We start from the raw sequence: 18,055 nt of genomic DNA, 5'->3' as shown, positions 1-18,055 counted from the left end.
TATCTCGGGATCTTTGGAATTGAAGGTTTGTGGGAGTCTTACATGCAATGCAGAGGAGACAACTAAGCAGAGAAAGTATAATGCATTGGAAAAGATTAAAACATTATTGCAGTTTCCAGCAAAACATTGCAACCACTGAGGAATGTCCAACCCATCCTTCAGGCTGTTCACCTCAATTTGTAAAAGGTCGTTGCAAATAACCTGCTTCAAGAACCAAGTTACTCTTTTCTCAAGAGAAATGGAAAAGGAGAATGCTCCTGTGGTTTTTGATCCCCCCTCAACTGTGAGAATGCCTCAGATCCATGGGGAGTCTGTCTTCCGGCTAAGCTTTATAGTTGAAAATTGGATTGCTACTTGAAATATGTTGACTGGTGTTATCTAGTTGATAGACTAGTTCAAATATTAGATTCCTTAATGCAATTCTACCATGCTTCCTACCTAGCTTGGACTGTATTTATTAATGATTACTATTTACTTGAAAAGGGTGGACCCATTGGGCCCAAACCTCTCCTGCATTGGTCTAGCACCCTCCCCTCCCCCACTCCCCACCTACCCCTCACCCCTATTCCCCTCTCCCTCTCCCCCACTCACGCACTACATCCCCCATCAACCCCCCCTCCTCCCCTCACCCACTCCATCCCGCCTTATCCCACCCCAACCCCCTCACCCCCCCTTAATTCCCCTCCTCCACCCCCCTCCCCACTCACCCACCATCCCCCCTCACCCCCCCTTATTCCACTCCTCCAACCCCCCCGTCATTTGCACCATCGCAGTCGAAATATCGTAAGTCGAAGCATTGTAAGTCGGGGAGCATCCATATTAGATCAACGGGGCCCCAACGGCGCAGACCTGTTGGGTTCCTATTGTGACGTCAAACACGGAGGTATTACTGCGCAGGCACGACTGACGGGCAGGGAAAGTGGAAAAGGGATTTATTAAAGTTTAAAAAGTGAATAACTTTTCAAATATATTAACCATTTGAATTGCAGGCCAATGGTGAGTAAGGTGGGCCTAAAATTGTTGCACTATCGTGTACCGTTTCAGCTGTATTTCGGCAACAGACAAATATGCAATCAAATATATATACGTACAAATGAACAAATATACAATATGCGAGTTTTAGTAATATATAGATGACTTATATTCTCAGGTAACCCTTCACATGTACAACAAGCTAATGAAGAGGAGACTAATGGGATGAGAAAAGAAAGTGCCCTGCAAGAAATGAAAGCAGATTTGGAAATGTTTGCACAGGTTGGAATTTCAAAATATGTAGATGATTTTTCTTTTAAATTAAAGTATTCATTAGTTTTTAGCCATTACATTATTCAGCACCACATTTTTGAGGGGAACTGTTTTCTATATCGCAAGCCACAGTAGCACAGCCAACAGGGCAGCGAAAGAACCATTGTTTCAAAATTGGGTCAAGTAGCATCAGGTTTTTATGTATCACCAACTAGAGAGCGCTGTTGAGCTGCCATCTAACTCATTGGAGACCCTCACACTATCTTTAATTGGACCTTTCTGGACTTTATCTTGCACTAAACGTTATTCCCTTTATCCTGTATCCGTACGCTGTGGACGGCTTGATTGTAATCATGTATAGTCTTTCCTCTGACTGGAAAGCACACAACAAAATGTTTTTCACTGTACCTCCGTACACGTGACAATAAACAAAAGCTTTTAGATCCCAAAGAGCTTGGTTCTGGGTCCTTTGAGTGCCTGACAGAGAGGAACACGGACATGCACATTGCTGTCCAGTGATAATGCAATGTACCCCTTGATGCTATTTCCTTCACTGTCAAAAGGTATATGCATGCTATTTGATTCAAGCAAACGCACTGTTCAGAGGATAGCTATGATGGAGACAATTACTGACATCTTCGCAGAGTGTGAATTTGCGAAGAGGTTCTGGAGAAGGCATTAAGGGTCTTTGTTACAGTTCATCCTGAACAGCTCCCTAACAGAGGACTCTCTGATTTACAGGCTATTCCCAGTGACACATTTTGAGACGGACATCAAGTGCTGCTGGAAGATGCACTTTTGTCTGCCCAAAACATTTTGGTCCTCCAGCACAGCGAGATGTCCGTCAAAGAATGTTACCAACTGCCCATTCCAGACTTCAAGAGTACGTGTTGAAGGACGTACTGAAGTTTGGTGCGACCAACACCAAGACTTTGTGGAGGAGGACCACAGTCTAAGGTCGCCGCTGCCAGACGTTGAGGGGCAGAGTCCGATGGGGACACCCCATGAACAAGGGGAGGGGATATCATCCCAGAGAGCCACATGAGTAGCAAGGGCGTTTTCTTTAAAGAAAAGTGCAAATATTACTGAGTATGATACCACACTGAAAATTTATGAAGAGTTTTTGCACAGTTTTTGTTTTGTATTTTTTTATTTTCTGAAGTTTATTTTTGAAATTAAAGAAATGTTCTCAGGATTAGAGCCCTGTCCTAACGTGGGGAGGACCTGTACAAGTTCATCAACATTGGAGCACCAGCTCAATGCTGCACTAAGATGTCATCCTAGATTTTGTGCTCCAGTCCCAGCATTTGTCATGGAAACCATAAACCTCTGACCCTGAGGGGAGAGTTAACAAGGAACTATCGAAATGCCAGTTGTGATTTAAGAAAACTATTATGCACAAAGGTCATGATACTTATCTAAGTAGTACACAAAGTCATAAGCAAGAAGCGATTTTAATTACCCCTTAACCAGAAAGAATCATGCCATGGGCACAGAGGTGGGCAGTGGGTGTTAAATTTTTAACAAAACTGCAAGAAAGCCACATAGTCTGTGATTTTCAGTGAGTTGAGTAGAAGAATTTCATGCAATTATATGCACGTAGGAAATGAAACAATATTTATCTAGAATTAATTCTGGTTGCAGGCACAAGGGGGTGGTGAGCCGGATCTGGGTCAGATTCCAGTCGAGGAGATCCTGCGTCGTCGCAAGACCAGGCTGGAGTAATGTGCAGAGGATTCGCCCTGTCACAAAGATGGACTCTTACGCAAAATATTCACCTGTTTGGCTTACAGAGCTTTACATAAAACCTTTGGGCATTTCTGAAGGTACATACCTAATTGCTATTAATACAAGCTGTACATCAGATATATTAGAAAGACTTAAAATTTGTAACAAGAAGATAAAAGTATTCTTTATATTTGTGTTTATACTTTTCCTGGGAAAACTAGCATGAGTAAAACTTTCCACGTTATTACAAGTTGTGAAAAAATTAAACATGTTTTTCTTCTCTTCATTGAAATGAGAGAGAATGTATTTTTCAATGTTGATGCAATTCTCAGGACCAATTATGGCACAGATGATGAGATATTCCATCAAGGTAGGATTACAAAATTCTCTCAGTCCTTGCTAGCATCTTGTACCATACCTCACTAAGCTCATGATATAGCTCCCAGCAATATCTCCTTGGTTGTTTCTACCAGCAGATTTTTGATTAGTACGGTGTCAAGGATTATGGGGAAAAGGCAGGAGAATAGGGTTGAAAGGGAAAGATAGCTCAGCCACGATTGAATGGCCTAATTCTGCTCCTATAACTTATGAACTTATTGTTATGTTTTCTCACTCATAACAAATTATTTATTATCAAAATTTACCAGTCATTCCCATCTGCCCTGAGACCTTTAATAATGAAACAAAGTATAACAGTGGAATTAAATAGGACCCAGAGCACATATCCTTTCCCAAAGAACTTTATGTAATCATTTGAATTTCCAGATTTCAGGGTTACCTTTCCTGATGCAAGCCTTCATATTGCTGAATTTAAAGAATTTATTGGTGGGATTCTGAACACTAGTTACTTAGTCACTAGCCTTCCATACCCTACTCCAATGTTCCTCTAAGTATTCAGCCCTTGAGACAACTGCATGTTTTCTTGACCCTTTAAGAAAAATCAAATGTTAAAATAATTGCCCTGTGCTCTAGCACAATGTAAAGACAATTTCCAATAATCTGGACAGAGGCTTTGGATATCAGAATTGCAACATATCATGGTCCCTACATGAGGGAATGCAGAGAAGGATTGTCACTTTGTTATTCAAGTTACTACAGTGATATATACACATGCTGCTCAATTAACCTTTTATTAGTGCAGCTCCTTCAAAAAATTGCTCCTGGAAAGATATCACAGAAGGAAAACTCTTGGCCTGCATCTGAAATATTGTTCAACAATTTCGAGTCATAGTTATACAAGGGAAATGGCCCATTGGTCCAAGGTGTCTTCATAAACAAGTCCCATTTTTTGGGGCTTTGTTCCATATCCCTCTAAACCTTTCCTATCATGTACCTATCCAAATTCAGTGTTTGTAATGGAAGCAGCCCATACTTCCTATGTCAGTTCATTCCATATACACACCACCATCTGTGTAAAAAAGACACCCATCAGATCTTCTTTAAATTTTTCTCTATGCTCTTTAGTTTTAAACACCCCAGTTTCTTTTCCTTCCTGAATGGAAAAGGCTGTGTCCATCCACCTTATCTGTGGCCCCCATGATTTTATGAATGTCAGTCTCCTTTGCTGCAGGGAAAACAGTCCGAACCTACCCAGTCTCTCCTTATAACTCAACCCCTAGTCACAGCAACAGCCTTGTGAATCTTTCCTGCACCCTCTCAAGCTTAATTACATTCTTCCTCTAGTATGGCGACCAGAATTGCACACAACATTTCAGGTACGGTCTTCACAACATCCCACACATCTGCAACATGATGTCTTAACACTTGTACTCGATGCTTTGTCCAATGGAGGCAGGCGTGCTCCGCATCTTCTTCACCAACTTGGGTCATTAATTTCAGGGAATTAAGTCCTTGCACCCCTAGGTCTCTCTATTCTACAACATTCCCGAGGGCCCTGTCATTCCATTTTGCATGTCCTGCCCTGGTTTAATTTCCCAAAATTCATCACTTCCCACATGCTAAGTTAAATGTAGTTATAGCTTACGCACACGTCGCACCCTGATATGACAAAACGAATCTTCCAAACTTCTTTTCTTCATTAATTGGTTTTATTAAAGTAGCCCAAATCATAGAGTAATTAATCAGTTTCCGTACTTTATCAACTGTTTCTTCTTCAAACAATATCTAGAAATTCTTGCAGTTATTACCGTATGGTTCTTACAAATATAGCTGGTGTGAGCGTATGGTACGAGCGCGTGAGCTATAACTACATTTCATCCCCGAGAAGTAATGGCTATCGAAGTGGGATTTCGAGATGGTATAGAAACTGCCATTACACTAGAGTAAAGAAGTGTATGCTCACCACCCTCCGAGTCTAAACTGACCCACAACCTCTGTCGACACACACTAGCCTCCTCCCATCTAGACACTCCCAATTACGCATTAAGTCACACCCACAAGTAGGAAAAAAAGACATAAACTAGAAATATTAAAACATAGCCATAACACAATGACAATAACTGAATTAAGCATAAATGGCTCCTACAGATAGAATATTAAACCACTGACAAGCTGTCTTTTATCCCAGTGAAAGATCACAAGGAAAGATAGAAGTTCAGAGAAAATATTGTGACCTCAAACATATAAGGTAGATGGTAGGATGATGTTTTCTCTAGTCGGAATGTGGGATCTGCCAGGGATCATAAAATCACAATAAGGGGACATCCATTCAGAACTGAAATATGAAAATATTTCTTCATCCAGAAGATGGTGACTGTTTGGAATTCTCCACACAGGCAGACGGAGAAAGCACAGTCATTGATATTAAGGTTGCAACAGATCTCTCTGTTATGGAATACAGGAGAGTGGCAAAGTACTGCCAGAGGCCACTGTCAATTTGATATTCAAGTTACTATCATCATCTATGTACACATACAACTGAATTAACTATCTGCTAATGCAGCTCCTTATCACTTGATCACGTTGCTCAGCACACTGAAAAGGGAGACAAGATAGAGCATGTTAAATGTTTTGGATCCTAAGGGAATCAAACGATATGGGGATAGGACAGGAAGATGTTACAGGGATTAAAAAAAATCAGTCACAACCTTCTTAAAAGGTAGAATAAATAAGGGGCTAAATTTGGTACCTGGATGGTACCTGGATTGGGGGATAGTAGCTATAAGGAGAGATTGATATGCAGATTGTTTTCTCAGCTACTTCGGAGGCTGAGTGGAGACCAAATAGAATTTTTTTAAATTATAAATTGTGTACATAAACAATCAGAATATTTAAAATGTCAAATTCTGGAGGGCATAGCTTTGAGGTGAGTGGGGGAAAAGTTTAAAGGAAATGTGCAGAATACATTTTTACACAGACAGTGGTGGATGCCTGGAATGTGGTGCCAGGGATGGTGGTAGAAGCAAACATGATAGTGCCTTTTAAGAGACTTTTAGAGAGTCACATGAATTAGGCAGGGGATGGAGGGATACAGAACACATGCAGGCAGAAGGGATTAGTCTGGCATCATGTTCAGCACAAACATTGAGGGAAGACAGTCCTTTTTTTCCTGTAATCTACAGTACAACGTTTTATGTTCTATTGAGACAACTATAAGTAAATCAGTGAAGCAATAAATATACCCAAACACTTGAAAAGGTAAAACCAGTATGTGGTAATAGGATTGGAATGTGCAGAATGTTATTCTTTCTGTAGGAAATTGTCAACAACTAGAGAGAACTTTTGTGGAAAATCAAAAGCAAGACACCTAAAATCAACCAAGAAATAGTTGGATGGGTGAGATGAATGCATTTAGATTGACCAAAGATCTTCGTCATTCATTTCTATCAGTAATCTGATAACCTTGAGGTGAACAAAAACAAGAATACCCATCGTTATTAAAGGTTAGATACAGAAGCCTCAATGTATACGATTTTTCCCAATCCTTCGTGATCAATCTATTGCCCAATTGTCTGGCTATAAAGTCCTGATTCAATGCCACATGAGTTTAGAACAACATAAAATAATCATGCAAACAGAATCCTGTGTGCAAAAGGAGAAGCAGCAGAGCAATATGATCATTAGGGTTTATTATTCCTTAATTAAATAGACTAAATACAAAAGGTATCCAAGCTGACTCAAGACAATCTAATGATTCTAACAGGGTTACAGTCTAACACTGGACAGTCCCAACTCTCAGTCCCCTTTACCATAATTAATGTTACTATTATTTGTCTGTCTTCTTGGAGCTTTTGGTTGGTCTGGAAAATAGAAAAAGGACGTTTTTTATTGAAATTAATTTGTTATTTGTGGCAAATGAACTGAATTATTTAAATAATCTGGCAGTTTAACCCTTTTACCTTTTAGGATGCAGAAAGTGTTGATGATTATGTAGAACACTCAGATGGTGATGACACTGCACTGAGTAACATGTGGTACTAAGGGTATGGAATAGAACAGGTAGCCACCCAGGGAATGGTGCTTGGTGAGCAGTGTCTCTGCCTACCTGCTCCCTCTCCTGGAGAGGCTGCTTGATGTTACCTGCCTGCCCTCTTACTCCGCGAATCGGCTGTGCTGACGAAAGAAATGCTGCTGATCATTGTTTTTTTCTCACTCAGGGAACAGGTTGTGCTCTGGCAAGTAAGGTATGTCGAGTGATGCCTGAAGAATGCTATTTTCCGCAGTGAGTTTCTCAGGGTGCCAATGGTCCTGTTCACCTAATCCTTAGACTCCAGCATCCCAAAAGTCCTGACATCCGATCTTCTCATGACCTGATGATCCTAACCCTCTGATTTCTCCAAGTGGCAATATCCCACATACCCAGTCATCTATCCCTCCCACGCACGTGATGGAGGGTTGATCTCTACCACCCCCTAGCTGCTCCAATCCTTTAATATATCCAAATGTCTACCTTTCCCAAGCCTGATCAGGCCTCTACCTTTGGTTGTGACCTCCTGGTGCTACCATCTGCATTGGATGGCTTAATTTCGGTGACGAATCTCAAACTGCAATGGTCACTGGTATATCGCACATTGACCTATCGTTTGTCTATAATTGCACATTACACTTTCCGAATACCTGTAGTTTTTTAATTGATCTCACATACCTTATGTAGTACACGGTTCTTCTGCTCTACTCATAGCATTACCTTCAGGACTTACACTTTTCATCCTTGTCTCTAACTTTGGGTTCCCCAGCAATTTTGTCTTAAATATTCAGGCAAGGGACAGATAGCCAACTGGGCATCTGCCTCGCAGCTCAAGAGCAGAGAGCTTCATCACTTCACACTGTGAATAGGTGGCTGCTGATTTCCCTTGAGCAAGTAGCTATCCTCCTTTTGTTCCCAGAACAAGGTACTGGCCAGAACCTGCAACATGATCACACAGTGCAGTCTCAAACAATATACTTTTCTGTTGACCGTGTATTCCATTTTTGCTTTCAATTGCAGTCTGTAACAAAGAATTTTCACCATGGAATGCTGTGGAAGTTGTGGATTTTTAGAGGTCTGCATATTGGACTCCTGTTTGCTGAACGTTTGAAGTGATTTGTAAATCATTGCATGAATTTGCAGTTACTGAATCATATCGTCTTAATCAAATTCCCAATATGCAAACAGGAGCAAGGAGTTGAGAATATTTTGTGACCTAAATATTAAGGTGAAAAGGTCAAACTGAGATTTCATACGGATGGACACGACATGCAGATTAGCCACTACACCTGTCGAGATATAAAGCTGATGGGTATCAGCGGAATGAGCTCCTTACTTTCTCTTGTTCTTCGACTCTGTGGTTTGAAAGACGCTGGAGGCTGACATGAGGTTTTCAATGTACTGACCGAGCACCTGGTTCTCAGACTTGAGTTTCAGGTTCTCTTCTTTGACAGCATCAACTCTGGCGGACAGATCTGTAAACCAAACATGATGGTCAGGATAGGACAGGGAAACAAACCAGCATGAGTTACAGATCCACCACCAATTATCCGGCACCTCCTTTAATCCGGCCAAAATTACGAGAGTGCATTTGAAATCCGCACCGGAATTCCATCGAAAATGTGGCACTTCAGCCAGGTGAGGCAGCCGATCTCGACCGTATCGGGACCTCCGCGCCAATCGGCAGGTCAAATACCGCCCCCCCACCCTCCCCCTGCAGCCAGGTCTCTGGAACTCTGGCCGGCCGGAGCCGGCAGATCCATTCCCATAGCTAACTTCCAAGGCCGATTGTGCGCCCCCTCGGCAGCCCAGGCGCACCGTTCTCAGACCGTTCAATCCCTCTCAGAGCACGGGACGTCTGTCTGTCCGGCAAAACGGATAATCCAGGAAGGCTCTGGAACCAAGGGTGCTGGAAAATCGGTGGTGGACCTGTATTAGTTAAGTTAAGGGGAATGAAAATGTGTTTTTTTTAAACTGAGAGAATGAAAGACAAAGAAGGGGAGAGATAGAGTAGTAAAGGAAAATCAAAAGCACTGCAGATGCTGGAAATCTAAAATAAAAATAGAAAATGATGAAAACATTTAGTAGGTCAGGCAGCATCTGTGTTAAGATATATTCACGAAATGCTGGAGTAACTCAGCAGGTCAGGCAGCATTTTGTGAAATGCTGCCTTACCTGCTGAGTTACTCCAGTATTTTGTGAATAAATCGATTTGTACCCGCATCTGCAGTTATTTTCTTATACTCTGTTAAGATAAACAGTTAACGTTTCAGATCTGAAGAAACTGGGAACTGCAGATGCTGGTTTATAAAAAAGACAGCACAAAGTGCTGGAGTAACTCAGCGCGTTATGTGGAGAACATGAATAGGTGACATTTCGGGACTGATATTTCACATGGATGGACACAACATATAGATTAGCTCACTACACCTGCTGAGATATAAAGCTGACGGGTATAAAGCTGTCTGAAGAGTGGTCCCAACCTGAAACGTCACGTATTGGTGTTCTACAGGGATGATGATGCTTGACCCACTGACCTACTCCAGCACTTTGTGCGTAATGTTTCAGGTCAGTTACTTTTTATCGGAACAGAATTACTGACAAAGGTTATAGGTATCTGAAACATTAACCCTTTCACGTTTACCTATTCACAGTGTGAAGTGATAAAGCTACCTGCCCACGAGCTACGAGGCAGGTGCCTAGGTGGCCGGCCGTATTCTGTTCCGTGTCTGAATATTTAAGGAAAATCTCTTTCTACAGATGCTGCCCGAACCTGCTAAACATTTCCACCGTCTTCTTTTTATTTAATCTAATACTAGACTGAGGTGGACCCATTGGATCCAAATCTCTCCTGCGGGCCTCTCCTGAGGCAACCCTCCCCCAACTGACAATCCTGTGGACCCGGCAACCCTCTCCAACTGACAAAGCCCGTTGCCGGGCGGGGAATCTCCCCCGGGGCTGTGGGTGGGCGAGGAGGACAGGGAAGGGGAGAAGGTACCACTCACCTTGGCCCCGTACTGCAGCCAGAGCGAGCCGTGGACCCAAAGTCTCTCCTACATTGGTCTAGCACCCTCCCCTCACCTACTCCATTCCCCCTCAACCTCCCTTATCCCTCCCTCCTCCCACTCACCCACTCCATCCCACCTCACCCCCCACTCCCCCATACTCCTCCCCTCCCCCCAACCACCATCCTTCCCCTCCCCCCCCCCCACCCTTCCCCTCCCCCCCCCCACCCTTCCCCTCCCCCCCCCAACCCTCCCCTCCAACTCCTCCCCCACCCCCTTCCCCCACAACCCCAGAAAGAAAGTTAAGTTAACAGAAGGAATAAAGGTCAGCCAGCAGAAAGGAAATATCATGAGAGAAATAGGAAACTGAGAAGGCTCAATACCAAAGAATAGAGGAACCATCAGGGGGAAGAATGAGTGAGTAAGAGGGGGGCACAATGGAGGGAAAAAATCTTATTTACTTTTAAACTGAGGCGCTAACAAGTAATCACCTTCGAGTGTGTGCTGCAGCTCCAAAACCTGGTTTATTAGCCTTGTCTTCTCCTCCAGCTCCTCTTGATTTTCAAAATCTGTTCCTTTAATGATCGAAAAACAAGCAAGCAGATAACGGTGTGAAACAGTTAGCTTAAAACAATTCATTCGGTAAGTCCCAGTGCAGGGAAACCCCTCTCTCGCCAATGGTCTCAACACATTATGAAGTAAGACCACACTAATCCACACTTATGAGGATGGAGATGAAACTGGAGACGTTCTCCTCTGTCACGTGATGCCCAACAGGAAAACCCACTGCTCAACCAGTGGAAGACATTAACATTCTGAGACAGGGTTCCATTTTTCAGCCCATCAGGCCAGTAGAATCTATTTCCCAAGATAATAACCTGAGTTTGAGCAATATACATCTGTCCAGAAATCTGGTTCTATAAAGGCACAAAGCCCTGGAGTAGCTTGTTAAGTCAGGCAGCATCCCTGGAAAACATAAATAGGTGATGTTCGGGGCGAGATCATTCTTCAGACAAGTCATTTTTGGTTACGTCGGCTTCTTACTTGTCAGTTACATTGAACAGTCCTTGTTTCGGGCGTACACCAGCCCTATCTTCCATTTCTTTCTCTGCTACATCAATTACTGCCTTCTGCCCCCATGCAGGGCTCATGAATTTTATTAACTTCACCACTAATCTCCAACCTGCTCTCAAATTCACCTGGGCTATCTCTGATACTTGCTAACCTTTCTTGACCTCTTTATCGCTATCACTGGGACAAACTATCGGCTGACATCTATCTATATACTAAAATTCTTTGTTTCTTTGTTGTTTGTTCCTGAACTTCAGCCAAAACAGTACATGATAACACAACAATTTTAGGTCCACCTTACTCACCGTCGTCCCTTTGGTGCTAAAGGAAGAAGTTTCATTGAATTCGGTTATATTTTTAAAGTTATTTACATTTTAAAGTTTAAATCTATCTCCTAGGGAGGACGGGGGAGGAAGTGGGGGTGGAGGGAGGGGGGAGGAGGAAGGATAATGGGGGTGGAGGGAGGGGGGAGGAGGAAGGATAATGGGGGTGGAGGGGGCTGGAGTGGGGGGGGAGAGGAAGGGAGGAAGGGGGAGGGAGCTGGGGGGAGGGAGGGAGAAAGCAGGGGGGAGTTTGGGGGAAGGGTGCTGGGGGAGGGAGGGGAGGGGAGGGGGGAAGGGAGGAGTAAGGGAGAGCTGAGAGCTGGGGGAGAGGGAGGGGAAGGGGGGAAAGGAGGGGGAGGGGGAGGGAGGGTGTGGAGGAAGGGGGGAGGAGGGTGGTGGTGGGAAGGGGGGGGTGTGGGGGGAGGAGGGAGGGGGAAAGGAGGGGTGAGGGGGTGGAGGAGGAAAGGAGGGGTGAGGGGGTTGAAGGGAGGGGAGGGGAGGAGAGGTGGGAGAGGGAGGGGGGAGGGGAAAAGGAGGGGACGGTTGGAGGAGGGAGGGGGAAAGGAGGGGTGAGGGGGGGGAGGAGAGGGGGGAGGAGAGGTGGGGTGGGAGGGGGGGAAGAGGGGGAGTAGGGGGAGGGGGTTAGGGAGGAGGAGGGGAGGAGAAGGTGCTGCATCAATGCATTATCCAGTTTCATGTGGATAAGTGTGAGGTTATCCACTTTGGTGGTAAGACTAGGAAGGCAGAGTATTATCTGAATGGTGTCAAGTTAGGAACAGGGGACGTACAACGAGATCTGGGTGTCCTAGTGCATCAGTCACTGAAAGGAAGCATGCAGGTACAGCAGTGAAGAAAGCCAATGGAATGTTGGCCTTCATAACAAGAGGAGTTGAGTATAGGAGCAAAGAGGTCCTTCTGCAGTTGTACAGGGCCCTAGTGAGACCGCACCTGGAATACTGTGTGTAGTTTTGGTCTCCAAATTTGAGGAAGGATATTCTTGCTATTGAGGGCGTGCAGCGTAGGTTTACTAGGTTAATTCCCGGAATGGCGGGACTATCATATGTTGAAAGACTGGAGCGACTAGGCTTGTATACACTGGAATTTAGATGAGAGGAGATCTTATCGAAACGTATAAGATTATTAAGGGGTTGGACACGTTAGAGGCAGGAAACATGTTCCCAATGTTGGGGGAGTCCAGAACAAGGGGCCACAGTTTAAGAATAAGGGGTAGGCCATTTAGAACTGAGATGAGGAAAGACTTTTTCAGTCAGAGAGTTGTGAATCTGTGGAATTCTCTGCCTCAGAAGGCAGTGGAGGCCAATTCTCTGAATGCATTCAAGAGAGAGCTGGATAGAGCTCTTAAAGATAGTGGAGTCAGGGGGTATGGGGAGAAGGCAGGAACGGGGTACTGATTGAGAATGATCAGCCATGATCACATTGAATGTCGGTGCTGGCTCGAAGGGCCGAATGGCCTCCTGCACCTATTGTCTATAATGCAGGAGAGGTTTGGGCCCAGCGGGTCCACTTGGTCTAGTGTATTATAAACCTACCGACTCCTTCAGTAATCTTACTATATTTTGATTGTTTCTTATCATGGTTTGATCCGTGGACTTTCTATGAAACCACACACAGCACATTATTCCAGATAATTTATGGAGCCTTGACTGTCACTCTCCCCCTCCCAGTACATTTGCCATTTCAATGCATTCCCCATTTAAGGGCATCCAATCTATCTCAACAAACTCCCACAAACTGATATTTTCAGTTACTGCCAAAGGGATCCTCAGTAAAATGGAGACACAAGGAACTGCAAATGCTGGGATCTTGTATGGAACACAAAGTGCTGGAGTAACTCAGCAGGTCAGGCAACATCTCTGGATGACAATGGATGGGTGATATTTTAGGTCTGGGCCATTCTACAGATTAATCTGAGAGAGGAGTAGAACTTCAAAGTAGGCATACTTTGAGGAGATTTCACAGTGGTGCAGTTAAATTGAGATACTGGAAACTGCAGATGCTGGAATCCAACACAATGTGGTAGAAAAATTCAACGGGTCAGGCAGCACCTCTGGGGACAATGAATGGGTCGGTGATGTTTCAGGTTGGGACCCCTCTTCAGTTAGTATGTAATTGAAATTTTGGTTAAGCGTTTTTTGATTGTCACTCACAGATAGGTAGAAGGGAGAGTTGTCCCTTCAGCCCGTTAAGACTGTTCTGCCACTCATTTAGATCACTACCTCCTTCTACCCGACCTCCATCTCCATCTGTCCACAGTGTTTCAGTAACATTAATTGCCTTCCATGATAAAAACAAGGCCTTCAGTCCTGAAATGTTTAATTGGCCCAGAATGTGGGAATGGAACATTTAGATGGCGTGGAAGCTTTGATCTGAGCACATTGGTCTAATGAGATACAAGGGCCCAATCAACAAACCATGCTTCCGACTGTACGACTCTCCCACGCCTCTGAGGATTCCTATTAGCAACAACTCTCACCACATCACCACCAACAACTCTCACCACACCACCGCCGCCCACTGCCAACCTCCGCTCTATCACAGCAGGTCATAGATTCATAGAGTGATACAGTGTGGAAATAGGCCCTTCGGCTCAACTTGCTCACACCGACCAACATGTCTCAGTCGCACCTGCTGGCGTTTAGTCCATATCCCTCCAAACCTGTCCAATCCATGTACCTGTCTGTTTCTTAAATGTTCGGATAGTATTGGAGACACTGGTAAAAAATGTGTATTTAATGTTCGTAGCACTGGTTATGTCGAAGGCTGGTAACTAAAAGGAAGAATTCATTTTCACACAGTCTTTGTGTTTTACTTGCAATTTCGCCCTGCATTTGCAGTGGACGTAATGCCAGCTCCCTATTCCCCTCCTAGACACAGCACGGCGAGAGCAGGGCTCCACCTAATGCAGTGTGTGACCACTCAATGACCACAATAACCAACCGCTGGCGTTGGCAGCTACCTTCTGCATCTGCATTCATCTTGTCATCAGCCTCCTGTGGAATTTTCATTCGATGGCGTCGCCTTGAAACTCCTCGGAATCGACAATCTGAAATAAACAAAATAAATAAAGCGAGGAATGGATGCGCAGGGTCCGGGTCTGATACAAAGCCTCATCCTGTGCTTTCTCCCCCACCCGGCCCCTGAGACACCGCCGCCCACGTCCACATCGCAGACATTAATGCCGGTTGGGTGGGAGCTGCCGAGATTCACCATCAACAGCAAATTCGGGAAGATAGCGGGCAAAACTAACACCCCACCCCTCACGTCCCATCGCCACAGTCTGTTATCATCCGGCGTGATGCTCATCCAAGCCGCGCCCTGGGTCCATGTCTCTGCACCTTCCCCTGCTCCCTGTCACCCCCATCTACCCCTCTCCACCTGTCACCCCACCTTCCCCCAGCTCCATGTATGTGCATCACCCCGGCTCCATGTATGTACACCATCCCCGGCTCCATGTCTGTGCATCACCACGGCTCCCTCTCTGTACACCATCCCCGGCTCCATGTATGTGCATCACCCCGGCTCCATGTCTGTGCATCACCACGGCTCCCTCTCTGTACACCATCCCCGGCTCCATGTATGTGCATCACCCCGGCTCCATGTCTGTGCCCCATCCCCGGCTCCCTCTCTGTACACCATCCCCGGCTCCATGTATGTGCACCATCCCCGGCTCCATGTCTGTGCCCCATCCCCGGCTCCATGTCTGCATCATCCCCAGCTCCATGTCTGTACACCATCCCCGGCTCCATGTCTGTGCCCCATCCCAGGCTCCATGTCTGTACACCATCCCCGGCTCCCTCTCTGTACACCATCCCCGGCTCCCTCTCTGTACACCATCCCCGGCTCCATGTCTGTGCCCCATCCCCGTGCCCCATCCCCGGCTCCATGTCTGTACACCATCCCCGGCTCCATGTCTGTACACCATCCCCGGCTCCATGTCTGTGCACCATCCCCGCGACCACGCCTGTGCATCATCCCCGGGTCTGTGATCATCCTTTGATGCATTGCATGATGCTTGATTGCAGCGGTGCACGGTGCCCCGCTTACTCGGGCTTGCTTTCTGCCCTGCCCCGCAGCCGATGGAGCGGGTTGGTCCCTGCCCGGGGAAGTGAGAGCCGAGGAGGACTTGCTTACCTTCGCTGCGCTCAGCTCCTGCCTGCTGTCTGTGGCGGTGAACGCTGGGGACATGCGTCAGTCAGCCCGCAGTGCGGAGAGGCGGCGCAGAGGCAGAGCCGCCCTCTGGTCTACCCGCAAACCGCTGCCTCCTTCCCCAGAGTCACCGACACCGACACCGGCCCCTTACACCACTGCCAACCTCAGTATAGTCACCGCTGCAACAGTGCGCCTCTGCAACCTCCATGTTCTATTGGTCCATCCTTTATCACCACTATGACTCTGTACACCAATGTTGTCACAATTGCAACGTTCTCGCCACGGTTGCATCCCTTGTCACCATTTCCTTCCACCAGTGCAGCACCACTGATCACTATAACTGCCCGTGACACCAGGACAGCCAGACCACTGCCTGCTCACTGCCTCACATCTATAACCACCACTGCAACTACCAGGGTCTCCATGGACTCCCTGAATCATCTTTAATGGCCATTGTCTCCAGAACTGCAGCAACCCCCTCTTACAATCTCCGACTTCCTTCTTCACCGCCACTATCAGTGCCTCCTTACACCCTGCATCCTTAACACTGAAGGCGTGTGGCACCAGCATTTCTTTACACCAGTTTCATCCCTCATCACCACCACCTTATACCATCAACCCTCTGTCTGAAGAAGGGTCTCGACCCGAAACATCACCCATTCCTTCGCTCCCGAGATGCTGCCTGACCCGCTGAGTTACTCCAACATTTTGTGCCTACCATCAACCCCCTATGTGCATCAGTTAGCAACATTGGCTCCTTATATTATTACCGCACCACCACTCAATGTCATTATCCCCTTACACCACATGTACACCTGTTATCACTTACACAGCCCCCATTCACCACCGCTACACCCTCCCGCAGTAGCATTTGGGTGGCACAAGGGTGCTACCTTACAGCGCCAGAAACCCGGGTTCGATCCTGACTGCAGTTGCTGTCTGTGCGAAGTTTGTACATTCTCCCTGTGACCGCGTGGATTTTCCCCAGGTGCTCCGGTTTCCTCCTACACTCCAAAGATGCACAGGTTTGTATGTTAATTTGCTTTGGTAAAAACAAATTGTAAATTGTTCCCAGTATGTAGGGTAGTGCTGGTGAATGGGGGATCGCTGGTTGGCATGCTGAAGGGCCTATTTCCATGCTGTATCTCTAAAGCAAACTAAAGTTTCATTACACCTTGCACCCCTTGTCAACAACAGTGCCTCTTTTCAATACTGATACATCCAGTGTTATTGCATTCTTACATCATTGCTGCATATCATCATATCATATCATATATATACAGCCGGAAACAGGCCTTTTCGGCCCTCCAAGTCCGTGCCGCCCAGCGATCCCCGTACATTAACACTATCCTACACCCACTAGGGACAATTTTTTACATTTACCCAACCAATTAACCTACATACCTGTACGTCTTTGGAGTGTGGGAGGAAACCGAAGATCTCGGAGAAAACCCACGCAGGTCACGGGGAGAACGTACAAACTCCTTACAGTGCAGCACCCGTAGTCAGGATCGAACCTGAGTCTCCGGCGCTGCATTAGCTGTAAAGCAGCAACTCTACCGCTGCGCTACCGTGCGCATCTTTTATCACGATCAATGCATCATGCACCACTGCTATATTTTATATCACCAATGTTGTTTTCTTGAACCCATAATCTCTGCTGTAAGAAATAGAAGCAGAAGCAAACCAATGGTGCCATCACACCCTGCACAAGATCTTGGCTCAGCTTTAACCACAGCCTCACTCTACTGCACTAACCTTGATTACCTTAAAATGTAAAAGTCTCTGTCGCTGCCTTGAATACAGTCAGAGGTTGATACTGAGTATCAACAAGCTTCATATGTAAAAAATTCCAAAGAGTTACTCGTGTCCTGAACAGCCAACCACACTTTGAGTCTCTGACCCTTAGTTCAGCACCCCCAGGCAATTGAAATGTCATCACTTCATCTACCGCATTGAGAATGCAATGTTTCAGTGATATCTCCTCTCTTGCATTCCAAGAAAGACTGGATAGACTCGGCTTGTACACGCTGGAATTTAGAAGATTGAGGGGGGATCTTATAGAAACGTACAAAATTCTTAAAGGGTTGGACAGGCTAGATGCAGGAAGATTGTTCCCGATGTTGGGGAAGTCCAGAACAAGGGGT

The 18,055-nt window shown here is 45.7% G+C and overlaps 2 protein-coding genes across 4 annotated transcripts in view; one reads left to right on the top strand and one right to left on the bottom strand.

Annotated features, from left to right (window-relative positions):
• The window catches only part of LOC144600593 (calmegin), a 30,019-nt gene extending 26,826 nt beyond the window's left edge, over positions 1-3,193 (top strand). Inside the window, exons 14-15 of the mRNA XM_078412357.1 lie at positions 1,156-1,254; positions 2,890-3,193. Coding sequence (XP_078268483.1) covers positions 1,156-1,254; positions 2,890-2,970 — 180 coding nt within the window. The 3' untranslated portion in view covers positions 2,971-3,193. The remainder of the gene's footprint in view (positions 1-1,155; positions 1,255-2,889) is intronic.
• Positions 2,377-17,279, bottom strand: LOC144600594 (short coiled-coil protein B). Of its 3 annotated transcripts, none has more exons than XM_078412360.1 (5): positions 16,738-17,279; positions 14,716-14,802; positions 10,836-10,919; positions 8,676-8,814; positions 2,377-7,172 (listed from the first exon to the last, which is right to left on the bottom strand). In XM_078412360.1, the coding sequence occupies exons 2-5, from the start codon at positions 14,762-14,764 to the stop codon at positions 7,139-7,141; spliced, it is 306 nt and encodes a 101-aa protein (XP_078268486.1). In that variant the 5' UTR covers positions 14,765-14,802; positions 16,738-17,279; the 3' UTR covers positions 2,377-7,138. The 3 variants fall into 3 exon arrangements, with proteins under 3 accessions (XP_078268486.1, XP_078268484.1, XP_078268487.1); XM_078412358.1 differs by lacking the exon at positions 16,738-17,279 and adding an exon at positions 15,891-16,219 and having other exon boundaries at positions 2,379-7,172; XM_078412361.1 differs by lacking the exons at positions 2,377-7,172; positions 16,738-17,279 and adding an exon at positions 15,891-16,264 and having other exon boundaries at positions 8,672-8,814.
• Between the last annotated feature and the right edge of the window lie 776 nt (positions 17,280-18,055).

Source organism: Rhinoraja longicauda, chromosome 15 (genome assembly GCF_053455715.1).
Source record: "Rhinoraja longicauda isolate Sanriku21f chromosome 15, sRhiLon1.1, whole genome shotgun sequence".
NCBI classification, from domain to species: Eukaryota; Metazoa; Chordata; class Chondrichthyes; order Rajiformes; family Arhynchobatidae; genus Rhinoraja; species Rhinoraja longicauda.
Note: the sequence above shows the minus strand (reverse complement) of the source record. Positions and strands in the feature narration are given on the sequence as shown.